Source organism: Aedes aegypti, chromosome 2 (assembly GCF_002204515.2).
Source record: "Aedes aegypti strain LVP_AGWG chromosome 2, AaegL5.0 Primary Assembly, whole genome shotgun sequence".
Taxonomy (NCBI): domain Eukaryota; kingdom Metazoa; phylum Arthropoda; class Insecta; order Diptera; family Culicidae; genus Aedes; species Aedes aegypti.
This window is the reverse complement of record NC_035108.1, coordinates 244,131,565-244,158,939: the sequence shown is the minus strand read 5'-3', so window position 1 is coordinate 244,158,939 and position 27,375 is coordinate 244,131,565. Positions and strand designations below refer to the sequence as shown.

General features: G+C 37.4%; 2 protein-coding genes across 2 annotated transcripts in view; both read right to left on the bottom strand.

Annotated features, from left to right (window-relative positions):
• Positions 1 to 17,245, bottom strand: part of LOC110675169 (discoidin domain-containing receptor tyrosine kinase B) — a 137,471-nt gene extending 120,226 nt beyond the window's left edge. The window contains exon 1 of the mRNA XM_021839559.1: positions 17,163 to 17,245. Coding sequence (XP_021695251.1) covers positions 17,163 to 17,245 — 83 coding nt within the window. The remainder of the gene's footprint in view (positions 1 to 17,162) is intronic.
• The window catches only part of LOC5575443 (discoidin domain-containing receptor 2), a 918,178-nt gene that overhangs the window by 388,119 nt on the left and 502,684 nt on the right, over positions 1 to 27,375 (bottom strand). The window contains 1 exon segment of the mRNA XM_021844675.1: positions 17,163 to 17,268. The gene's annotated coding sequence lies outside the window, so the exon portion shown is untranslated.

Here is a 27,375-nt window from a genome sequence, read left to right as displayed (position 1 = left end):
CAAAAGAAATCGCTCTTATAGCATTTCTTGATATTGAGGGCGCGTTCGATAACGCTTCTTATTCGTCTATAGGTTCGGCAATGTTGAGGAGAAACTTCGACCCATGCATTGCAACCTGGGTACATGCTATGCTAGCAAATCGACAGATCTCATCTGAGCTGAGTGATTCGCGCATTACTGTAATGGCTACAAGGGGATGCCCTCAAGGGGGAGTACTATCTCCCTTATTGTGGTCATTAGTGGTGGACGAACTGCTAGATAGCTTAGAAAGAAGGGGTTTTGAAGTTGTTGGATACGCAGATGACGTAGTCATTATTGTACGAGGCAAATTTGACAGCGTTATTTCATCAAGGATGCAAATTGCTCTCAATCACACACTCTCCTGGTGTCAAAAAGAGAAACTAGGAATAAACCCTTCAAAAACAACAATTGTACCGTTCACAAAAAGACGAAAGGTACAACTCCACCCTCTTTTCTTGAACCAAACACAATTAGTTTACTCAAATGAGGTCAAGTATCTTGGCATCACACTTGACGCAAAACTAAATTGGAACACCCATCTTCAAACAATCATAAATAAAGGTCTCAATTCACTCTGGGTTTGCTCAAAGACCTGTGGTAAAACATGGGGTCTAAAACCCAGTATGATCATGTGGATCTATAAAACAATCGTTCGGCCTAGAATAACCTATGCGTCCCTTGTTTGGTGGCCTAAGACAAAGGAAGCTACGGCTAGAGCTAAGCTGAACAAAATTCAACGTACTGCCTGTATTGCCATAACCGGTGCAGTTCGTAGTACCCCCTCGTTTGCCCTAGATGCTATACTCAATCTGCCCCGGCTGGATCAATTCATAAAGCTGGATGCTGAGAAAAGTGCTCTCCGGCTAAAACGATCAACAGTCCTACTGTCAGGGGACTTAACAGGTCACCTCAGTATATTAAACGAATTTTCGATAAATCCTATTGTTGAAAAATGTAGTGACTGGATGGAAAAAGTGGTAAACTATGACTCGCCATTCACGGTGGTCTTTCCTTCTCGTGAGGAATGGGAAGGAGGTGGACCCACCATTTCACCGGGATCTATTAAATTCTACACAGATGGTTCAAAAATGAATAATTTGACAGGGTCTGGAGTATACGGACCGAAAACCAAAATCTCTGTCTCTCTTGGACAGTGGCCTACAGTATTTCAAGCAGAAGTCTATGCAATCAAGGAATGTGCGCAGCTGTGTCTGAAAAGAAATTACAGACATGCCACCATCTGTATTTTCTCTATAGTCAAGCAGCGCTTCATTCAATCTTTGAAGGCTTTCACTTGCAACTCAAAACTTGTGTGGGAATGCATTCTTGCACTGAAATCCCTAGCTGAACGCAATCGAGTTAAACTATATTGGATCCCAGGACATACGGGTCTAGAGGGTAACGAAATTGTCGATCAGCTAGCAAGGGATGGATCAACCAATATGTTCATTGGTCCAGAGCCATTCCTTGGCATTTCAAACTCTGCACTAAACACGGAATTGAACAACTGGTTGTTCGGTCAAATTCAATCAAATTGGAATACAGTTTCCAATGCGAATCAGTCCAAAAGGTTCGTAACAATAAACACGACACAAACACAAAAACTTATAGGTCTCAACAAAAAGGATCTCAGAACATACATCGGTCTAATAACTGGTCACTGCCCAAGCAGATACCACTTATACAAAACACAAATTGCCGTTTCTGTGACGAGACGGACGAAACCTCACAACACCTTCTCTGCTCTTGCAGTGCACACATCCATCGTAGGTTCAAAATATTTGGCAAGCACTACTTACAGCCAGCTGATATTTGGAACGCATCCCCCAGGGAGGTGGTTAGCTTTATTAGGCTGATCACGCCAGATTGGGGGAACTACAACACTGCAACCTAGGACTTCTGCCCATCAATGGCAGATGGTTCAAAGTTCAGTCAAATGCGCAAAGTATTCCGGAGGCACATTTGCTACTGGAAAACATTGTGTACATAGAGTAATAGGGTATATCACAATAGTCCTAAAAAATGGACGCAGTGATCCCACACCCGACAGAAGAAGAAGATGACTTTTCTCGCAACTACTACACATACGCATTCAGTTCTTTTTTAGGTATTATTTTTTCACCTTAGATGTCTTCAAAATTGCTTCTTCATGACTTTTTCAAACAAATCCTCCGAAAATCTTTCCAGGAATTAAAACAAGAATTCTTTATTAGATCCTTTCAGGAACTATCCAAAAGACTCTTACAGCCTTAATGGTGTTCTACGGAAGTTTTCTCCAGGGAATACTTCCATTTGCAGGAGAATTAAGAATTTTCCTAAATCTGGTGGAATTTCCATAGTTTCAATAATTTTAATAAAGATTTTGTGTAAGACTTTTTTATAAATTTTACAAGAGATTCATCCAAGATAAATCTATCCACAGATTCCTACAGAAAATACGTCGTCCAAGAGATTCACTACTCATCAATGAAATCTCTACACAAGGATGGCTTCAAAAATTACTTGAGGAAGATTCTACTCATTGATTGATCTAGAAATAATTTTATGAATATTCGCATAGATTTCTTAATGAGTTTAAGAAAGGCACGTAGTGCCAAATATTTCTATTATTATCGAAGTTTCATGTATTTCAGGTTGTTTTCGATGAGGATAAGTATGATCACGAAATTCTCACATAATGAATATATCAAAATATTCTGTCTAAAAAATTTAGATTTTTCAACTTTTGGGCTTTTTTCATACTAAATTTGTGACATACTCAATTTCGAGCTAAAATTATCCAAAACAAACACAGTCAACTCTCCCTTACTCGATATTTCGTATCTTAATGGTAAGAGTAACAATGGTTCCTTCATTATAGAGTTATGGAGAGTTGGCTGTTCATGGAAAAAGTTCACCAACGGAATATTTTTAAACCCTCAAATAACTAAAAATTATCCAAAATCTTGAGTTTTTAAAAACAAAAATCGATGTGCATATATGTTTGATAAGAATCGAGATTGTGAAACCGCGAAGGTCTGATATTTGTTTCAAGTGAAACTGTAAAGAACTCCTCCAGTAGTTTTTATCGACTCCTCCAGGGATTTAAACATGATCGAAGGGAATTTAACATTTGCTTGAAATGTGTTTCCAATTTAAGGTCATTTGAATGGTTTGAATAAAATATGTTTTGAAAGAATTCTGATCAAATTTTGGTTAAATTGCTTGATAACTCTCTATGTAAATAGTTTGAAATTTGAATTCATTTCGGAATCATCGAAGATTTTTTTAGATTTTCTCAAAGCATTGTTGACCATTTGAAAGTATTTTCAATAAAAAACTTGCTGATATGTCTTGCACAATTATTCATGTAGCAAGGTATTCTCAAAATTACTAAAGATGTTTCTATCCTGAATCTTAGAGGGGTATCTACTGAAATTGGGGCCCAGATAGCCGTAGCGGTAAACGCGCAGCTATTCAGCAAGACCAAGCTGAGGGTCGTGGGTTCGAATCCCACCGGTCGAGGATCTTTTCGGGTTGGAAATTTTCTCGACTTCCCAGGGCATAGAGTATCTTCGTACCTGCCACACGATATACGCATGCAAAAATGGTCATTGGCATAGTAAGCTCTCAGTTAATAACTGTGGAAGTGCTCATAAGAACACTAAGCTGAGAAGCAGGCTCTGTCCCAGTGGAGACGTAACGCCAGAAAGAAGAAGAAGATCTACTGAAATTCAATAACAAAACTTTTCAGAAAAGTAGATTTTTAGCTTGTTTTGGAAAATTATTATGTTGTTTTTTTGTTAGTGTTTCTGGCGAAAAAATTACTTGAAAATTGTTTTGATTGATTTTCTACAGATTTTTCAATAAACGAGCTATAGGTGAATGTTGTGATTTATTTACTCAAAATTTTTAGAGGAGTTTTTCTATAATTCATTGCCTATAATGTAAACTCAAACCTGACGACGACACAATTGCATCCTTCTTGTGTAAAATGTCGTAAGTACAAAAAAATAAAACAAACTCTTGCCAAAATTTTAAAAAATCTATAAATGTACAGCCTTGGATTAGTTAACAATAGTTTCAACGAGATTTCTTGGAAGAATAATTCAAACGTTTTCAAATTCAAATTTAAATATTCACACACTTTTCCAGGTAAGTATCAATATTGTTTTTAGTGAGTTGCAGTAGAAATTTTCTTTTTGTAGAACCTACTATTGTAGTTTCTACTATTTATTCTGAAACGGATATTCTAATGTTTCAATAACTCCAAACAACTATTTTTTTTCATCATTTTAACTTGGGGATAAGGGAGACTGGGAAGAATTGATCCTATATCCTAAATTTGGCTGTATATCTGTAGAAAAAATATAATTTGACTAGAGTTTTGCACAGGTTCTCAAGTAAACATGTTTTGCTTGACCATACAGTACGAAATGATTCTAAACTGCGCTAAAAGTACTCAAGATTATGTTTTTGCCTTAACGTGTCGTATCAAGCATTTTAAAAAGTTAGGTGGTACGTGATCCCCTTTTGAATACATGTATTAACACTAGGAGCAATAGGATCAAATATCAGTTGTACATAAATTTCAATAGAATGTTCCTAGGGGTGTTCAAATTTCCCCAAAAGCAATTGAACTAATAAAAATATTTTATGCACACTGAAGTGGCATGAGATTCGTGTCAAATGTTATCGTTAATGTTTTATTTGCGGATTTTTAAACCTGAATGATCACAGATGACTAGACAAATAATGTATGTAAAGCAAAAAAATATTTCGAGCCTTCCTAACGAGGTTGATTTCGCACGCCAAAACCTTCTGTGCTCTGGATATGATAACTAGAGGTTTGTAATTTTCGACAAACTATTTTGAAATAAGTTGCACTATATTTTGATCCCTTTGGATTTGGTCTACATAACTTTTAACTGATCTAGATCAGTTTTATCTCTTAATAGGAACATCTTTTTTTTAATTTCTTTATTAGTATTATTCTAAACATTACATTCATTTCTTATATCTAGGTCTTCTGTATTATTAGACAACACTATCATCCTAATTTGGTAAAACAAATTTAAGATTTAATTAACATTTTGTTAACAGCATATTACATTTCATTTGCCGTAGCAGTTCAGATATTTTACAGGTGAGTTGATTTCACCTGCTTATAAGAGAAAAAAAACGTTTTTAATATACTGAACCTAACTTGACCTAAACATATAACGCATTAATCGTGGCAATAAAAGATTGTAACGATTTTTGCCTGAAATTATTAATGATTGTATTTGACATTTGTTCCAATGTTTCAACATTGGATATTCTATGTAACTCATTGGTACTATACCAGGGAGGAAGCCTCAGAATCATTTTCAAAATTTTATTTTGAATTCTCTGCAGAGCTTTCTTCCTGGTATTACAACAGCTAGTCCATATTGGTACAGCATACAACATGGCTGGCCTGAAAATTTGTTTGAATATCAAAAGTTTGTTCTTAAGACAATGTTTTGATTTTCTATTAATAAGGGGATAAAGACATTTTACATTTTTATTACATTTGGCTTGAATGCCCTCAATGTGATTTTTGAAAGTTAAATTCTTATCTAGCATGAGCCCTAGATACTTAACTTCATCTGACCAATTTATTGGAACCCCTCTCATCGTGACAACATGTCTTCTTGAAGGTTTCAAATAAAGAGCTTTTGGTTTATGTGGGAATATTATTAGTTGAGTTTTGGAAGCATTAGGAGAAATCTTCCATTTTTGCAAGTATGAAGAAAAAATATCCAAACTTTTTTGCAATCGACTACAGATGACACGCAGGCTTCGTCCTTTGGCGGAGAGGCCTGTGTCATCCGCAAACAAAGATTTTTGACATCCCTGAGGTAGTTCAGGTAAGTCAGATGTGAAAATATTGTATAATATTGGTCCCAAAATGCTGCCTTGAGGAACACCAGCTCTTACAGGAAGTCTTTCAGATCTGGAGTTCTGATAATTAACCTGAAGTGTACGATTTGACAGATAACTTTGAATTTTTCTAACAATGTATGTTGGAAAATTAAAGTTTTTTTAATTTTACAATCAAACCTTCATGCCAAACACTATCGAATGCTTTTTCTATGTCTAGAAGAGCAAGACCAGTAGAATAGCCTTCAGATTTGTTGGAACGGATCAAATTTGTTACACGTAAAAGTTGATGAGTGGTCGAATGTCCATGGCGGAATCCGAACTGTTCATTGGCAAAAATTGAATTTTCGTTGATGTGGACTATCATTCTGTTCAAAATAACCTTTTCAAAAAGTTTACTGATGGAGGAAAGCAAACTGATTGGACGATAGCTAGAAGCTTCTGCAGGATTTTTGTCTGGTTTTAAAATTGGAACAACCTTAGCATTTTTCCATTTGTCAGGAAAATATGCTAATTGAATAGGAACATCCTAGTTAAAAACTTCCTTCTGTCATGTTGTTGATTGAGACATTTTGTAAAACTACAGAGAACACGTTTGAACAGAAATACAGCCAAACCTCTTTTTACGCACACTTTTTTTAAGTTCCCTCTTTTTGCACCTTTCATTTACGCCCCAAATTCCAACTTACGCTCCCTCTTCTTACGCTCCAAAAATTCTAACTTACGCTCCAGCTTGATAACGACCCACGAAAACCAATGTAGTAGCGTAGTTTTGGAATGGAACCGATGAGGAGATGCTGGAAATCGATGTCTGATGCCATTTTTTAATCCAAGATGGCGACTTCCGGTTTTGAAAATTCATTCAAAGCCCATGCAATATAAGTATTTTTGAAATGGTAGAATGGGCAATATGGCCAAATTCCAAATAACGGTCCCTCTTTTAACGCTCCAATTATTTTTGCGGTCCCCCAGTTAGGGGCGTATAAAGAGGTTTGGCTGTATAACTTTTCGATTAAACTCAAATTTTGAATTACTCATAGGAACTAGGAAATCCTTTTTTTCTTATCTGTTTGCATATAAACCAAAATTTAAAACACCGACATTTAGATTTTCTGGCATTAATTTGATTGCAGTCGTCTATAGAACATTTAAGAGTAGAAATAGATTTTCAAAAAAGGAATTCGAGATTACACACAAAACTTATTTTGATTGAAAACTTTAAAAAGTCCAATTTTTAACCTAAAGTTTACCTAAAAATCAAATTTCAAAGCGATAACATTCAAAGGCATAAACTGTATTGTACGTGTCCAATGAGCATGATAGAGCCGAAAAAAATAATTTTAGATTACACTCAAAATTTCTTTTACTGAAAATTTTGAACAAAAACTGAAAACCACCATACAGGCCTCTAAATCAATACTCAAAGCAATGACATGTAATTTTTGCGCCACGAACTCGCTTTTAGTAGTTTCGTAATCATGTTTGGGCATAAACAGTATTTTTTGGATGCACACATTTTTTTTCCTAAAAACAACGCAAAACCTTTAAAAATACTTTTGATATAAACTTTTTGCCTTTAAGTCGAGTTTCAAAGCAATAACATTTAGTATCTCTACATAAACATTTTCATTAAATTAAATTTATGATACTCGTTTTCAAGGCTCACAATTTAAACAAAAAAATAAGGGTTTTTCGTAGTTTTTAGTAAAAGAAATTTTGAGTGTATCCAAAAACTATTATTTCTGCTCAACCATATGAACTAAACATCTAGAAAACAATACATGATACAAAAACTACATGTAACTGCTTATAACATTGTTGTACAGGCAAACGGGATGATAGTTAAGAATTTCTCGAAGATTTTGTAATACCGTGGTGAATCAAAATCCGGACGGTACCAATATCCGGACACTCTGATAGTATTTATCAAATTAAATGTGAAATCAAACAATAAACGTTGGTGTGCAATGTATATTCATAGCTTTCAATATTGCTCTTCATTTTAATTTATAGTTTGATCTAGTAATCCTTTGCAATGAAATATTAAAAATAAAAACAAATAGGCAGCACCAGTTGGACGTCGTTCCTCCAAAGAACCAAATCCAATAGTGAAGTTTTCGACAAGAATGTCAGCTAATTTCGACTTACGATGAAGCTACTTAATCCTACAATTTTAATACTCTACATCTCTGAATAGTAGTTTTCAAGTGTAGTGCACGAAACAGTGGGAAAACGTGTGCAAATTAGCATTTGTGGAGTGAAAACAGGCTGTCCGGAATCATAAGCTAGTGTTCATTAATCCGGACGTATCGTAAAAACCTTATATTTATTGAGCTGTTGGAAAATATGTTAATGTGAATTGATGCAAAAGTGTATAATAACAGAACAAAAAGTGTAACTAGTTGCCAGACAATGCATTTACGCAAGAAAAGCATTCATATTGAGGATTATTTCAGTGAACCTAAAATGCTGGCTGTTGGCGTGGGGTGCAGGTATAACAATAGTAATATCATTCAACGTTTTGGCCTTTCATATAATTTCAAGCATACGAATGCATCAAATTCTATTATATTGAAGATTTTAGGTCAAAGATATGTGGTTTTTATTAGTTTTTCATATATTTGTCTACCCAATTGCTTCTGTCCGGATTTCGATTCAAAAACGTCCGGCATTTTGGTGCATGTGTCCGGATTTAAGAACACGACATGTTTCACAAATTTAACATTTTACATGTTATACTAGTAGTAGACGTGTCCCTATGTGAATAACAATATCACTTGTATTAGATGTGGCAGAAACATATTTTAAATAGCGTTTGAATTTTCGGCGTTGCTTAAATGTCCGTTGCTTAAATGTCCGGGTAATGATGCATCACGGTAAATGAAGTTTTGACCAGGGATGGGAAAAAAATCTAAAATTCACTCTACAGTAGCCCATCGTTAGAATTCCAATTTTATGTCACTGTTTCTTTGTTGTACAAAAAATTTTGTTTGTATTGATTGCACTCGCCATATACGTCAAAATCGTATAACATGATTTAGAAAATCGTTCATTTGATAGGGTAAATACCATTGCTCACCTAGTTTCTGTAGCCTATCTTACGCAATTTTTCCTCAGCTTTCTGATGGTGATCTCAGAATTCAAAACTAGAGGTGCGCTAATGGTGAAAAATCAATTTTTCTAACAAAATTCAAGATAGCGGCCAAATTTAAAATGGCCGCCAAATTTTTTTCAAGTTTAAATGAAAGCTATATCCTTTCTCTATACGATGCCACTAAGTTTGCTTTGTGTTCCAAGCGAAATATGAGACATATCACGTGAAGAAATACCCAACATTTATCAAACAATGAGCTTTTTCGCAAACTGTTCAGCTAGCTGGCGTACGAGGGGTCCACCAATTTGAGAAAACAGAAAGGACCACCCTTAAGTTTTATCGAAAACAAACGATCAGTGACATAAAATTGGAATTCTAACGATGGGTGTCGATGGCGGCCTGGTTTCAGCGAGAATTGCTCACTATTACCATTCCCAGCACTGGTTTTGACTGTAGTCTTAAATTTATGTTTCTGCTCAAACATGCTCACTGAACTCTTTGAACTTGATTGCATGCAAACGGGTAAAAAACTAGGATTTTTGAAGTTTTTCAAATAAAATAAATTTTGAGTGTGATCTCGAATACTCAACAATATTATATAAATTTCTTTTTATCTCTGGCAATACGTCCCCACTGGGACAGAGCCTGCTTCTCAGCTTAAAGTTCTAATGAGCACTTCCACAGTTATTAACTGAGAGCTTACTATGCCAATGACCATTTTTGCATGTGTATATCGTGTGGCAGGTACGAAGATACTCTATGCCCTGGGAAGTCTAGAAAATTTCCAACCTGAAAAGATCCTCGACCGGTGGGATTCGAACCCACGACCCTCAGCTTGGTCTTGCTGAATAGCTGCGCGTTTACCACTACGGCTATGGGGCCCCTATTATATAGACTGTTGCAATCAAATTAATGTCGAAAAACCGACATACATAAACTGATCTAGATCAGTTGAGAGTTATCTAGATGAAGTGCAACTTAGGGATTGAATCCTGAGAAAATTGAGAGAATCTCTCACGTATCGCTCTCTGTAACTATCATAACATGCTGCACATTATGAGAGACTGTTTATCGTATACTGCTACAAGTTTGATCAGATTGGGAGGATAGTAGTGCATGATAAAACCCCTCTAAACATGCTCCAAGCCTGGGGGACACTGTTGTTATTGGAAGTTCGTGGATTGTTTATCGTGCCAGTGAAGAAAAACACCTATCCCCAACGGTAAACAAGCGAGAAAAATGGATTTTATCATCGCTCTCTCGTTGGGGCTCTCGCTCGCTGCTTCCATTTATCAGACTTGTTACACCTTGCGATACAATGACGATCGTGGACCGCAACAGATGGGATGTTTTTCTTTACTTGCTTTGATCGTGCTTCATTCCCAAGTAGCACACATGTTATAATTGAGCATTATCAACTGATATATGACTAAATCTGGTCATATATAGTTTAAAAATACTCTATTATAACATCTGTGTTGCTTGGGTTCTCAAATGAGAGCGAATTCTGCAACGCCTGGTCCGGGATGCTCTGTCGAAGATACCAAACCTCTAGCATGCATATCCAAAGCACTAGAGGGTACAGCTGTCGAAATAAGCGACCTTTCCAAATTTTCCTCGTGGGAGATGCTCGAAAATTTTTTTAAAATACATGTGTATTTTTTTCTTATTATGATTATCCGAATTTGAGAAACTGGAAATAATAACTTTTACTGTAAGATTTGACATGATTCTCATGTAGTTTCAGTCAACAAACAAAAATTGTGTTGGTTTGTTTGCCCTAGGGAAGTTATGAACACTCTTAGAAATATATTTTTCAAACCTCCTAAAAATTGAGGATGTGGACATGAAATACGTGAAAGAATTTCAAAATCTGTAGAGCCTTCGCTGAGATATAGCTGAACATCCATTTAATAGTTTTTGACCGTGGATTTGGGCTTCGCGCAAATTTTTTGATCGTGGAAGATATTTGAAAAAATATAGAATCAGCCCTCAAATGAATGCGCCTGTTTAAAAATGTGATATTGGCCAAAACTTTCTTAGAAATACTATTTTTGATTTTTTTGCTGTATGTACTACAGCCAAGGATATTAACCCCTCTACCGGCAGCTTCAGTTTTGAGCATTTATGTTTCTGGTACCGTAATCCGGGGTAACATTGATCATTTTTTTGAATATTTCTTGAATATTTCGTTTGAAAATTCAAATGTTGCAAATTTTATATTTTTAAAACAAGTACTGCCACCCATAGCTCGTGACTATATATTGTATTTTGTTTTTCGAAAGATTTAAGGATGTTTAAAAACATGTTTTAAGCGGTTTATTTTATTTAGCTGAGCGTTAGGCCTCCATATTCGGCTTCGGGGGCCATGATTTAAGTTAGTAACGACATTTTCAATATTCCTGAACGTTGTTTACATAGGTGATCAATGTTAGCCCATACTGATCACCTATGTAAACAAAGTTCAGGATTATTGAAAATGTCATTACTTACTTAAATCATGGCCCCCGAAGCCGAATATGGAGGCCTAACGTTTACAAGTCATGTACTTTTTGAGTTATTTTAAAATTAAAAACACATCAAATACATACGCCTAAAGGTAGGCAATTTCCAAAGGGAATTCTATATTCTTAACAGTAATTCGTTAATGTTGCCTAATTGAGCATACTTATGAAAGCTTTAACAAAGGAATTATTTTCGGCGATGCCATTTTTAGTAAGTACCGCATTTTCCTTGCTCATATCGTTTGCAGAACGTATGTGAGACATGAATCTTCGGTAGTGTCATCCTTACCTATTGATATCATTGTTTCGAAAATTTGACAAATTTACGCATAATGTAAACGCAATTTTCGCACAAATCCTCACTTACATTAGCCTATGAATATAAAAAAGAGAAGCACCATTCGTGATTTGGAAATGTTCCATCAATAAATGATAATACGATCTTTTTACGAGATGAGTCATTTCGATCAATGTTACCCCGCTGATCAATGATACCCCGAATTTCGGTACCAGTATTCGCCTTCTGAAAGAAGCATATTTCTTATGAATTGCACAAAAGGATTTTGAACACTGTCAATACGTTAAATGAAAGCTTTAAGTTCATGTTTAGCAGAAGAAATATAAAAACTGTTAGAAAATTATATGTTTGTATTGAAAAATGAGGTGGCGAATACTGAATCACCAACTGTACCAGTATCCACCATGTTTCAATTTCGGTTCATAAATTCACCACTAACGTTTATTTCTTATGCAGAATAACTAATTCAGGAACATTATTACAAGAAAGTGCAAAGGGGCAGATATTTTAAGGAAAATGATTCATTGCTATTATTTACTCTGAATATTTTCAGGCTTTCAAGATTGTTGTCACATTATTACAAAGTGGTATAATGAGCATTAAACGATTGAACGATTAATGTCTATTTGTGTTGTAAAACAGTATATAATCCGGGGTGGCAAATACTAGTACATCTACCCTGCCAAAATTTCCAGTAGAACACTTTGAACAGTACTTGTTGATATAATCCTGGTGGAATTTCTGATAAAACTCTTGGATTTTTTTTTCCAATATTTTCATATAAACCATAAAACTATTAAAAGTTTTCTTGGTGCAGTTCTGGCCCCTCTATTTCTACGCCAATGGCGATGGCTCTTGCGGTGGTGCGAGATGAAGCAACAAATGTAGCCCAACCAGCTTTTCTCCAAAAGGACGAAAGAGGGGTAGGTAGGGGGAACCTTTTCAAAAGTGATGCTGCTATTTGTTTCCATTTTCCATCCCCGTAAAGCAAGCAGCAAGAGATAATGGAAGTTTTGTGCCGTGAATGCACGATGATGTGTGAAGGTGTATGTTTTTTTTCCGAAGAGGTGGGAGGGGGGCTGGAGAGAGTGCAAAGTATTTTCAATTTGCCGTTCATGCTGACTTCGTGTCAATCGTATCTTGCGTGCGCTTTTCGCCATTTCGGATCGGCAGTTTATGATGCTCTTTTCTTGATTGTCGAGACGTGAGGGATATACTTGCGGGATTTGCTTGTTTGGGACGTGTATCTGCAATAAATGATTTGATTCTTGGAGTTTCTTGAGTTGAGACAATTTTGGGTTGATGATGGCCATTGTATTGAAGAATACTGCAGATTTAATGATTCAGTGAGGATACAGTTCATCAGATACTGTATCCGATTGAAAAAATATACTATGTGCTACTTTGTAATTCACTCAAAATTAAAAAAAAACTATGATGTATAAATACTTTATTTTCAATAGTTGGCTTATTGATGTGGATTGACGCATGAAATTGAAAGGGTCCCACTTGTCTCGTTTAGCGAGCAACTATGTTGCCAAGATATTACCGTGTTGTTGGATTCGAAAATCAAAATATTGACATTTGAAAATTATATAGGAAAATTGGTTTGAACTATCGATTTTTTTTAGATCGCACTTGGCTCGTATTACCTTATGCTTCAAAGTGAAAGTGAAATGGATATTGCTTGTTATTTTTTTATTTAAACATTTTCGATATCCCATACAAAATGATCAATTTTGGGGTCTTAATTTGGATTTATTTATTAATTTATGATTCGAATGACATTTTCACTATACTTCAGACGTACCTTGAATCTCAACATATTTGTTTGGGTGATTTTCCCAATCATAAGTTCAAAAGCAATAACGGTTTCACTAAAGCTGATTTTTTTTGACAAATTTCAATAATTTATATTATTCCAAAACAAAAATAGAAATATTTTTATTATATCTGCTTTAGATTAGATCAAAAATTAAATTCTGAAGATGTTGATACATTGAACAATTTTGATGAAGACAGCTATTGTAAGCCCTAACCCTCTGTTTTCAGATAAATCGTATACACCCGATTCTGTTTTTGCACGGGGGATGCGTAACGTGCAAAAAAAGTTTTCAGTTCAAAATGTCAAAAACCGTGCAAAAAAAAGTAACACCATTTCTCGACGTTTCATGCAAAAATAAGGTTTTGGCGGAAAAAAATTATGGAAACTTTTTTTGCACGGCCGTGTAAAAAAATCCGTGCAAAAACAGAATCGGGTGTATAATTATTCATCAAAAATTTCACTTTGTCAAACAGTTATTACCTTTGAGCTCAAGAGTGTAATAATTACTCAAAAATATATGTTGAAATTCAAGTCATGTGTGATGTGCATTGAAATTCATTCAAATCGGTCCTTAAATAACTAAGATATACCGAAAGTTGATAATTTGTATGAAGATTAAAATTGGTTCAGATCACTTCCTAAAATTACTAGAAAATTCATCACCACGAGGGGTAGCTACTTCATCTGTTCACCCAAGGGTGCAGTTGTACGAACAACCAACAAGAGAATGGATTTGCGCAGAAAAAAAGCAACATCATCAGAACCACCCAAGCAAAAACGTTACCGGATAGCGTTACGGTAACTGCAGAAAGGCTCCTCATTCATGCTCACATTCACACACACCCCACCTCGTAGTGATTTTTCATTTTAAATGAGAGCAATTTGTTATCCTGATGAGAATAATGTGGGATTGTTATCCTGCAGCCGACGGGGCCGTATTCAATCCGCCAACCTGAAAGGAGTTTCAACGCTTCTCGACAGTGTACACATTTCCCGGATCCGGTTTCTGCGTGCAAAACCCGTCTTTCATCCTTGCCCATCCGGAAAGGTACCTACTTCAGTGAGAAGACGCAACCAGACGAGCCAGTTATTACGGTGCACACGCCACACCGTGCGATACGAGGCAGATTAAAAAATGAACCAGAAAATGCTTTTTCACTGGCGGATGCTGATTCTGGGTTTGTTCGCGGAACAAAAGGGCGTCGTCTGACGTCCAAGTCGTAAGCAGGAATTAAGAGAGTGTTGCCGCAAAGTGGCTACCAGAGGTTCCTGAATTGTTCCGACAATGTGGTTGAAGATTCTTCTTGTCTTCTTGTCTTCTTGTCTTCTTGTCTTCTTGTCTTCTTGTCTTCTGGTCTTCTTGTCTTCTTGTCTTCTTGTCTTCTTGTCTTCTTGTCTTCTTGTCTTCTTGTCTTCTTGTCTTCTTGTCTTCTGGTCTTCTTGTCTTCTTGTCTTCTTGTCTTCTTGTCTTCTTGTCTTCTTGTCTTCTTGTCTTCTTGTCTTCTTGTCTTCTTGTCTTCTTGTCTTCTTGTCTTCTTGTCTTCTTGTCTTCTTGTCTTCTTGTCTTCTTGTCTTCTTGTCTTCTTGTCTTCTTGTCTTCTTGTCTTCTTGTCTTCTTGTCTTCTTGTCTTCTTGTCTTCTTGTCTTCTTGTCTTCTTGTCTTCTTGTCTTCTTGTCTTCTTGTCTTCTTGTCTTCTTGTCTTCTGTCTTCTTGTCTTCTTGTCTTCTGTCTTCTTGTCTTCTTGTCTTCTTGTCTTCTTGTCTTCTTGTCTTCTTGTCTTCTTGTCTTCTTGTCTTCTTGTCTTCTTGTCTTCTTGTCTTCTTGTCTTCTTGTCTTCTTGTCTTCTTGTCTTCTTGTCTTCTTGTCTTCTTGTCTTCTTGTCTTCTTGTCTTCTTGTCTTCTTGTCTTCTTGTCTTCTTGTCTTCTTGTCTTCTTGTCTTCTTGTCTTCTTGTCTTTCTTGTCTTCTTGTCTTCTTGTCTTCTTGTCTTCTTGTCTTCTTGTCTTCTTGTCTTCTTGTCTTCTTGTCTTCTTGTCTTCTTGTCTTCTTGTCTTCTTGTCTTCTTGTCTTCTTGTCTTTCTTCTTGTCTTCTTGTCTTCTTGTCTTCTTGTCTTCTTGTCTTCTTGTCTTCTTGTCTTCTTGTCTTCTTGTCTTCTTGTCTTCTTGTCTTCTTTGTCTTCTTGTCTTCTTGTCTTCTTGTCTTCTTGTCTTCTTGTCTTCTTGTCTTCTTGTCTTCTTGTCTTCTTGTCTTCTTGTCTTCTTGTCTTCTTGTCTTCTTGTCTTCTTGTCTTCTTGTCTTCTTGTCTTCTTGTCTTGTCTTCTTGTCTTCTTGTCTTCTTGTCTTCTTGTCTTCTTGTCTTCTTGTCTTCTTGTCTTCTTGTCTTCTTGTCTTCTTGTCTTCTTGTCTTCTTGTCTTCTTGTCTTCTTGTCTTCTTGTCTTCTTGTCTTCTTGTCTTCTTGTCTTCTTGTCTTCTGTCTTCTTGTCTTCTTGTCTTCTTGTCTTCTTGTCTTCTTGTCTTCTTGTCTTCTTGTCTTCTTGTCTTCTTGTCTTCTTGTCTTCTTGTCTTCTTGTCTTCTTGTCTTCTTGTCTTCTTGTCTTCTTGTCTTCTTGTCTTCTTGTCTTTCTTGTCTTCTTGTCTTCTTGTCTTCTTGTCTCTTGTCTTCTTGTCTTCTTGTCTTCTTGTCTTCTTGTCTTCTTGTCTTCTTGTCTTCTTGTCTTCTTGTCTTCTTGTCTTCTTGTCTTCTTGTCTTCTTGTCTTCTTGTCTTCTTGTCTTCTGTCTTCTTGTCTTCTTGTCTTCTTGTCTTCTTGTCTTCTTGTCTTCTTGTCTTCTTGTCTTCTTGTCTTCTTGTCTTCTTGTCTCTTGTCTTCTTGTCTTCTTGTCTTCTTGTCTTCTTGTCTTCTTGTCTTCTTGTCTTCTTGTCTTCTTGTCTTCTTGTCTTCTTGTCTTCTTGTCTTCTTGTCTTCTTGTCTTCTTGTCTTCTTGTCTTCTTGTCTTCTTGTCTTCTTGTCTTCTTGTCTTCTTGTCTTCTTGTCTTCTTGTCTTCTTGTCTTCTTGTCTTCTTGTTCTTCTTGTCTTCTTGTCTTCTTGTCTTCTTGTCTTCTTGTCTTCTTGTCTTCTTGTCTTCTTGTCTTCTTGTCTTCTTGTCTTCTTGTCTTCTTGTCTTCTTGTCTTCTGTCTTCTTGTCTTCTTGTCTTCTTGTCTTCTTGTCTTCTTGTCTTCTTGTCTTCTTGTCTTCTTGTCTTCTTGTCTTCTTGTCTTCTTGTCTTCTTGTCTTCTTGTCTTCTTGTCTTCTTGTCTTCTTGTCTTCTTCTTGTCTTCTTGTCTTCTTGTCTTCTTGTCTTCTTGTCTTCTTGTCTTCTTGTCTTCTTGTCTTCTTGTCTTCTTGTCTTCTGTCTTCTTGTCTTCTTGTCTTCTTGTCTTCTTGTCTTCTTGTCTTCTTGTCTTCTTGTCTTCTTGTCTTCTTGTCTTCTTGTTTTCTTGTTTTCTTATCCACTGAATCACATTATTTGGCAACCCCTGTCCATTTCAACTCACCTTGCGTGCTGTGGTCCAACGTTGCCGATATCGTGCGCAGAGCTGGCCGTTATCTGAGAATCGTTGATGGCACCGGACTCCATTCCTAATGGATTTTTGCATTTTTCTGTAATTAGAAGGGTCGCCAAAAGCGAACAACCCCGAGATTGGGAGAGAGAAAATCGATTAGTCTTGACTCATTAGCAACAGGTTTGGTCGGGTCGGGTGCTTTCACAGTTTTGCATGGACCGTCACATAAAGTGACTGATTCGTCCAGCGGAAACTTTCCACCCACTTGGAAATATGTCCACAACTTTGAGACCATGAGCATGGATTCGGAAAAGCAGAAAAGGAAGAGCTTCAGCTCGGTTCATCTCAGTCTGCCGGTGACGGACGTTGAGGTATGATTTGTGGGTCGGCTTTCAAATAGTAATTACTTTACCTTCTTTCGGTGTTCTCAGATCATCGCTTCTGTTGCTGAACGGGTTGGGAGGAAATGCTGTGGATTTAGCGTTACCGGACGGGAGATTAGGTTCGGTTGAGGTGATTTTCGTTTAGACTCAGCTAAAGGGTTGAACCGGACCGGAAGTGATTGATGACAGGTCATTTAGCGGGGGTTTTCTTTTTAAGAGTGATTGATTTTGGAGCAGCAATGAAGAAATTGTTGCGTTAGCCGAGATGGATTTGAAAGATGGTTCAGCTGAATGGATTGTTTACTTAGTAAATGTGAGTTTTCCACAAGATGATGAGAGAGTACAGTCATTATTGAAGATTTAAACAGCAGTTTAGGAAATTTGAAATACAGGTACTCTGGTTCATTATTACTATGAAATAACCCAGGAATGACCACCGGAGATACCCGTTTTTTCGGACATTTCAGTATTTGTACCAAAACTAGGCATGCGACGGTTTATTCTTCACGATTTTGAATACCTGTGACTTTTATTAGTTCAATTATTGATGAATGACCACTTTGGTTCTTCTCTAAAGGGACTTTTTTCAGATGTAGCAGGTTCCCGGTGGCCACAGTGACCAAATCCTAATCTCCGGGAGGGTTTCTGAAACTTAACATGTGTGCCCTTCATTTAAGCCCAACAGAACTAAAATCGGTCAACACACTGATTTTTGCGAGTTGTTTGAATTTTGGGTCGAAAACGACCCTAAGTCACAATTTGTAACTTTTTTATGGAAGCTCCCCTAGGGGTCATTTAAAACTTTTTTTCCGCTAAACAAAATTGCCACAAAAAAATAATTATCCGAAAGGTTCAAACTGCTAGGTTATTTTAATCAAAAGTTACATTGATTTGAATTTTAAAATTTTTTAATTAAAAAAAATATAAACCTTGAGACGAAAAAGACCCAAGGTCCTTACTAAGGTTAATCAAATAATGAAAAATATATGTATGTATTGTATTGTATTGTATTGTAATGTATCCTTGCGGCAATGTTTGGTACCATGACCCTACTGTTGTCACGATTGGCGACACCCTTTCCTTCTTCACCTAATCGAAGGGCCTGGGCTAGCTGCTATCATTTGCTGCTCGGAAGAAGAATCTAATGCATCGCACTGATTGCTAATATAGATGCAATTTTCAACATTTCCCATTTCAATCTTGGAAAGTAGTGCGAAGGAACTTCCTATTATCCAGTTCTACGCTCATTGTGTCATTAAATTTGAGAATGATGGTTCTGTCCATACATTCTGAGCGAATCAATTTCAGCAACATCTTTCAACCCTAGAACGGAGCTAGAAACGATAGAAAAAAAAACAAACAGGACAAACTCCAGAAAAAGCGTTTGTAACCCGTGAGGCATTTGCCAAACCCTTGTAAACACCCAGAAACCGCCGAATCCAATGAACCAATACAGAGTAATTCTAATACGACTCCATAAACCAGTTGGAATTGATACCTAGATATATCGATTACCAGTATATGTAAGAACTAGTTCAATTTCCATCTCTTTCTTTAACTCATTTTACTTACTCAACAAAGTTCTGCTTACAGAAATACACACACACTGGACACATTTCCCGTCGCATCAATCTATATGAGTACCCACTTAATTTGCCCCATCCTCCCTCTTTTGTAGACTCCAGCATCACTTCCAGAAGGCAACGCAAACTTCTTCTTTGTTGCGAATCGCTCCGAGTTTTCATCCATCAAAGCGACCGAACTTTTGTCCACTTCTGTTTCGAACTTCTTGGCTCGTTGTCGTCGGTCTTTCCTTCATAGACGTCGTCCTTTCGGTTCGCACACTAACTTTATCGACACCCATCCGAGTCGAGTCCATCAAAGAACCGACATTGGCTTCCCCGCCTCCACCCGGGAACGGATTCTTTTCCGAGCCAAAGTGAATTAGTTTAATAGCACTCGTTTTGGCGAAGCGCTTATCGAATTTGGAATTCTTTACATGGTTGACGGCAATCGACGACGCGAGAGGGGCTGACCGAACAGCTGACACCAAGTGATTGAAATCTCCGGAAGAGGCAAGACGGGCGTGGGGTTAACTGAAAGTTACTCGAAGTCTAGGATCCGATCGGTTCACCATCGTACCATCTTGCCCCTTTTATCGCCTCGCTGGTCGTTTTTCGTCGTTGGGCTTCCGGGTCGGGAAGTGAGTTTAGTTCTAATTGAGTCCGGAGAAAGGAACTGTTGGCTGGTACAGTTTCCGCCCGAAGCGTCTTAAAGAATGGAGGGAAAACAATCCCACCAGCTCACAGTGGTTTCATTTCTTCTACGAAGCGGTCATGAATCATTTAACACAACATCTGACGAAAACTATCATCATAAATTGCCAAATCAATTGTGTTTTGACAATTTCGTGGTTGTGGTTATTCATAGCAAAGCATGGAATTAACGACTGTACAAATCGTGGGTGGCTGTACAATGCTCAACTCTATAGGTTTTGAGAAATTTATATATAGTGTCACAAAAAAAAAACGTTTGGGATGAACCTCTTTCTCTACATAATAGAAATAAATAAAACAAGCATCACTCAAGTACTCCTGGTCACGTTCTCACAATCGCTAGAGGAAGGGAAGGAATGTTAGTCCAACGTCTATTTAAGAACATAGGCTCGAATTTATAGTAAAAATAAAAATGACATTGTTGTTCCGTAGTACAAGTTTTGTGGCTCCAGTGTGTACCGAAAATTGAAGTGCGATATTTAGTGAGCGGAACTTAGCTCTGACTAAATTTTTAGTGATTAGTTGTGAACATTAGTTTTAGCAAAATATAAATTTGATGTTTGAACCTGTTAATGTGGAGAAAAATTACACAAAACAATATTTTTGCATGAGGATAGTGAGTTCTCCCGCAAAATATTTTTATAATCAAGCTGAAAACCATTCTATTGAATGGTCAGTTCAGTATTTAATGTAAGTATGTCTCAACTTTTAACATGTTAGTCAATTGTTCGGCAATTTCTTATGTTTATCTTATATTTTGTATGTCAAAATAACTAAAAGCCTATATGTATGTATGTGTACTTTAATCAGTCTCTAAGAGCCAAAGGCTCAAAGACAACATAAAATCAATAAATAAATAAAAATGCGTTCCCATAAGCTTGACACAGATGTTAAGACACGAATTGTGGACTTTATCATTAACTTGAGGCGTCCCGGGGACCATTTTCGTCATTTGTAGAATCAAGCAAATGCAGTTGCAATGGTTATTCAATTTAACCGATTATCGGAAGGTTTACGTTGATGTGATTTTCGTTATACTCCTTGATATAGTGGCCACATTATAGCCGATTCTGGATATTATCTGTGACTTGAAATTTGCCTACCTCCAGGGGCACAGATGCGCAGAACCCTTGTCACCCGACCTGACCCAGTGATCCACCGCAATAGCTCCTGCCACAAGAACATTCCCGAGATCCTTTGATCACTTTTAGAAACAAGATATGTGTACGAGTATACTGACAAAAAATAATTGAAATCCGTTAAGTATTCGCTGAGCTGTAAGAGTTTATTTTTTTTTTTCACTCAGGCCTATACGGGTTAATATTGAAGAATATTTCTTTATTCTTGTCGTGTTTATTTCACTCGTCCAATCATTTTATTTTCTTATTTAATGATCACATTTTCTTCAAGTAATTAACACTAATTTCATCAGTCATTGATCCTCAACTCACTATAATCTGAATCTAATATCAAACTTTCTGGCAAACTATGAAGGTCCCCGTAAATAATTTTCTGATGTTCGTTCGATCTATAACTTGAAACTTTAAGTAGTTCATCCATTTCATTACCCGTTTCACACGAACAGTATTCAAAACTTTTTTTTAACTGAACATCACATATTTTTTTTTATATCTAGGTGTTTTGTGTTATTAAACAACACTAGTATTCAAAACTTCGTGATCCATACGAGATACCAAAGTTCTTTGCAAGCCTATTGAGAAGACATCTAACCAACTATCTTCCCTTTTCTCAACTACCTATCCCGAACAAGTGTCAAAGCAGATCTCGAGTACCGAGGAATGCATACATTTTATTGCTATTTGTGACTTAACGGTACTGAATTCGATTTTTCATTTACTTTCAAATATAAGCTACACCCTTCATCTAAATGATGCCGTTAAGTTTGGAATGATGAAACAGATCACGGCGATAAAAACCAAAGATTTGTCAAAAAGTGGAATTCTTCGCATATGTGATAATGATAAGTTTGTCGGCTTACAAGGGTTCATAAAACTTGAGTAATCTAAAACGCTTCTTTTTAAGGTCCAGCATTGTTTAGCGAAAAGTGACAAGTATTTTGAATTCTAACGATATGAGACTATGGCTTCATAACCCTTTTTTTTTTGAAGACTTGCTGAAAACTAATTAGCTAATGTGTTCAGCTTGCACCTTCTTTACTCAAACATGATTATTTGGTTGCTTACGAATTATTAAATGGGGTTAAGAGAATGTTCAAAAATATACTTAATTTGAAGCGACGTAGTTATTGGGTGAACAAATTTGTGTGCCTACTATTCAAAACAATTAGATCTTAGATATCATGTAAGACTTTAAAATGTACTGGAAGTGAAAGATCTGCACTACGGATCTGTGCTTCGAATTGTTTGAAAATTATTTGATAAGGGTTTACGAGACAATAAAAAGAATGTGGGCATAGCTGGATTTTTTTACATATTTTTAAAGCAGAAAACTAAACTCAATTATTCACGAAAATTACCGTAAAATCGGGTGTAATTTATCAGAAGGGTGAAATTGATCATCGTATCACACGATTTTATTTATGCGTAATGGAGCACAAATATCAATGCAAGCTGCAGTAAATGAACGTTGCTTGTCGTAACCATTGACGAATTGTGTGTTGTGAAGTTTTTTGCGTTGAAGAATTTTTATTACCATGAAAAAAAGTTAAATTTCAAAATCATGCACGGTACAGTATTGACAAACAACTATTAACTTCTATTTCTAGGCAAGGATTTGAACATAGTATAAACCTGAAAGTTTGTGAGGATGCTTGAGAAATATCCACAAACCAGATTTCATCACCAAAACTCGTACCAATTAGCTCAATTAGTTGAAATAATTGAAAATCTGTTAGATATCATTGATTTCTTTAGAAAATGGCATACATTTAGGCGTTTTCCGTGTAATTCTTGAAATTTAACTATTCGTTATTTATATAAATATTGCATTGTTCAGATTTTGACAAGCATATTCGGATTCAGGGAGCCCAAATTTATCATATAAAGTTGTTTTTAAAACAAACAATGATGGCATTGACAAGTGATCAATTTCACCCCGAAATTAGATCCCCTGATTTAGAGATATTTGTTAACACTAAAATGACATTTGTTAGAAAATTTCGGCACATGAGTCAATAAGGCTCACCTTCGTACTTGTTTACCTGCATTTAGTTGATTGGAATTGTTTAAGTTATAGAAATCAGAACAGAAAAACCGTGAAAAATTATCAATTTCAAACGACAAGGACTTGTAAATATATGTTTTGAAATTATAACTAGTAAACGGAAAGTATTGATCCATAATGGATCCATGGAGTGAAAAACAAGACAACTCGAAGATTTATTATTCTTGTTTCAATTTTTGTCCTCTGAGCAGTACCACTGTGCAGCCGTCGATGATACCAGAAGTTGCTGAATAAATCATACCTCTGTTGTAAGCCTCCACCGGAGGGGAAATCATTATAAATTAATTTGGTGCTGCAACGGCTTAAATTCAATTTCTAATTTACTTTCCACATCAAGTTTTTAATTAAATTTACAACATTTGAATGAGAATACCGAGCTTCTTCTGTCTGTCTGCTTGTCTATCTGTCTGCTCCTGTGGCATACCTCTTTACTTCGGGGTGGCATTCAAAGCATCATGCTCTCTGTCTGATCTCCGAGATCCGAAACCGAGAAATAGAGAAGCATTCCTCGGCAAACTCAACAACAATAACAACCATCTCCACTACCAACAGTATTCAAGAAATGCTAATCCATCCAAGACAATAACGCCACAGGAGAAACAAGAAGCAGACGTTCTCCTCCACAGTTCAAAACTATTTCTTCGGCAGATTCCAAGATCCTCAGCGTGCCCTCTCCTTTCGCTTCCCACCTTGATGGCTCGTTTCTTGCACATCAAGCTTTAAATTAAATTAAATTTATGGTGCGGTACATAAATATAAATTTTAAAACGTGTGCCGATGTTGGAACGACCGACGTTCGAAAATATGAAATTCTCAGAATACGCATGGCTTGCACTTTTCCCATGATGATGATGGTCTGGTCGTATACCTGCTCCTTTGCCATCTGGGCCGACCAAACAACAAGATGCTGATGCAGTCAGAGTCAGTTCATGGTCTCAGCTGACCTCGAAGGGAGCGAAGTCAAGCCATGATTGTAGAGTTTCATGGATTCGGTTCAAACTTCCAACAGCTCTGTAATTACACACTTTTAATATCGGAATTGTCGGAAGGTGGCTTCGTCTTGCGAACGACGATCACGATGTCCCGTTCCCCGGAGAGTAAGAGGTCTACGTGGAACATGTGAGAGTGCAGCCTGAACAAACCGATCCCCGGACTTTGAAGGCAGTAAATTAATTTTCTCATCAGGTTGCTGGATGATGATTTGCTGTGGCTCGGTTGGTGCGATGTTCGTTCTCGATGGCAAGGAGCCAAGCGTAGGCCGAACAAGTTAACAACTCAGCTCGATACGTAGAGAAGTAAAACTCAGGTTTACTATGAAACATATCGATAGCTTTAAATGGCAATCAAGGGTTTGAATTATTACTGTAAATATTTCATTTGTTGATTTCAGTCAACAGGCTGCTGAAATGAGTAGACTTTTATGAGATTCAATGGATAGATGAAGAATCGCTACGTATTATACTATCGGTAGTAAATTTTTGTATGGTGAATTGCTTGAAGTATTTCGTTGGAATATGTCAACAAATTACCACGAAATGGCAGTCAATTGCTATTTTAACGTCTTCTTATCTATTTTATACTTCGAGAGTAGTTATGATGTTCTAATCCAAGGGGGCAGTTATTCATTTAAATAAGATTTATTCATTATGTTAGGAGTTTGAATCAACGTGTTCGCGGCTACAAAGTTAGGCTTTACAGATGGTGTCTGGGATCGAATCCCGGACGGTCTGTGTTTTTTGTAAAGGATTTACTATATTTAACTTTCCTGGGCACTAAGAATCATCTTGTTGGTCAATCGATTTATAAGTTCGTAAATGGCAACTTAGGCACAAAATCTGAAAAGAAGACTTTTCCCAAAAGGGCATACTACCACCAAAAAAGCGATAAAGAAGAAGAAGAAGTAAGAAAAAAGAGGAATTTCATTGGGTTTATTAAAAAAGATTGCCAAAACAAAAGCCATAACTAAGACTTTTTGGCATTATCTTCAAAGAATACACGTAGTTTTTCCTTTTAAATGGAGTTCAAAGCATTCCTTAAGAAATGTTGCAGCAAAAATGAGTGAAAAAAACGCTGAGCTGAGTACTGTGGGAGTAATTATAGAACAATAAACTGAGGACCCAATACGACCATAATGCCAGAAAAAACAACACTACCAAAAAAATCTTCCATTTCCAAACTGAATTAAGTTTCACCCCTTCACTGTCCAGTTTCGTGCAACCACTCTTCGTTGAGGTCAGCCAAAATGCAGCAAAATCTCCCAAGTACATACACTCATGAGTGATTGCAGGGAAAGATCGACGCCTTTCTACCCCGCTACTCCACCGAAAATTCGGAACAAAGCTCTGTCTGGCACTTGATAGGAACTGCTAAAACAGCAAGAAATTTCCACTTTCGCCCGGTGTAGGGCATAGTTGCTTCACACCATCATTCAACCGAAGTATGCATCCGGTAGCTAGCCGAGTCTGAACCCTTCACATGAAAATCGAAGGACGACGGCCTTTTATGTGGTCGGTCGGACGGACGGTTGGTCGGGCTATAAAGTGCTACTTCTGGCCCGTCTGGTTGGAAAACGATCTTTGTCAGCTGCAAAACGCTCTCACTTCCAACGAAACGGCTCCGGCCTTCGTTTCCATCAGGAATTCGTTCTTCGTTGTTTTGTTCTGCAGTGATGTGGTTCAACACCCATTTTGGAGGTACAGGATGAGTTTTAATAATTGTTTTTTTTCCTATGCTAGTGAATATTTATTTAACTTCTATGGTTCTTGAAAAAAATTAACAAATCTCTTTAGAAAGAATAATAATTGATTAGTTTTGAAAATTATTTGAGAAGTGCTCCAAAAGTTCAACTTGAAAGAATTTTCCATAATGAAACAGCCTGTTCTCCTAGGAAAACGAGCCAGCACTGATTGTGTAACTACGCCACACAGTGACCAAGCTGACAGCAGGAGAAAACCAATTTCGGAAATATGCTTAATTTCCTCCATTGTTTTCGCTATGCTCCGCTCGCAACATGATGCCTTTAATTTCGATCTACACCACACTGCACTGCAGGAGCGCAACCCTGTCCGGCACTACGAGATGGACCGGATTCCATCTTTGCCCCCTTCCGAAAGAGCGCATTCTTTTGAAGCATAGTGCTGCTTTTCACTTTTTTATAAATTCATAAACAATTTTCATGAACACTCACATCCTGGCGCGTTCGCAAATCTCACCGTCCATGTTGAACGTGCATGTTCTAGCATAGAGACGAGCATTCAGGGCAGGGTTAGGATTTTTCATAGAGCTCCGCACAACTAGAGCAGAATTAAGGCTCTTCACCGACACAAAATATGCACATTCTTTGCATCCGGCGCACTCACTCACACACCTACAACGCGACACACCCTGGCCACAAAAGACCACTTGAAGCGAAGTCGGCGCGCTTTGTTGAACTCCGACCGTCAGTCCGTCCTTATGTATCGGTAGAGGTACCCGGAAGTGCATACAGGCGAAACCACACTGCAGACGCCCCCAAAGTTTGCATCGCGTGCCACCAAAGAGGCTGCTGGGGCTGGGCTCGGGGAGTTATTATTTAACCGCTTCAAAACGAAAACAAGTGCTTCCCATTCGAAAGCGGCGAGGCGTCGTCATGTGGGCGGAAAACGGCTGCCAAGCAATTAACCCATTCGACAGCTCATTGCTAGACGAGCTTCCGGTGAAGTTGAAGTTCAAGTTGCGGAAATAACGATTATTCAACCTAGCAGTTAAAGGGCAAGGATTTTTTGCAGGAAAAAAAACAGATCTACCAAAACTATGCCATATTGTCGCAGCAAATCCCCAATAAATCCCCAACGTCAACTTTCTCCATTTCCTGGATATCTCCGGAGTTGCACCCCCCACCAGTCCGTTCAATTGTTGATGAGCCTCATCTCGGTGCACTTTGACATCGACGTTAAAGCAAACATCTAGATTGTACGAGAGTCACTGTCATTGTCGGTTCGTTTCGGTGTGTTTGTGGGTTGACTTGTATTTGAGATGGGTTTATCTACGGAAGCACATACATATGCCGGATGCAACTCCCCCACTTGTAGACCATCTACTGCTCGCCAGGAGGAGGACGGGGAAGGACGGAAGGAAGGCCAACGATGTTTCTCGTATCCTGCACAACAGTACGGTATACAATTTGTTTTGCAATTATGATGCTGTTTGAAAATATTGTGCTTTCGGATGTGTTGGAAGCGAGTGTTGGCTTTTGTCAAACAAACATACCGAAGCAAACACGGTAGTGCACTGTGCACTGAGGCTGCTTAGAGGGCTGCGGGAGTAATTTGCAGACAATGTTGTTCAAAAACGTGAACAGTA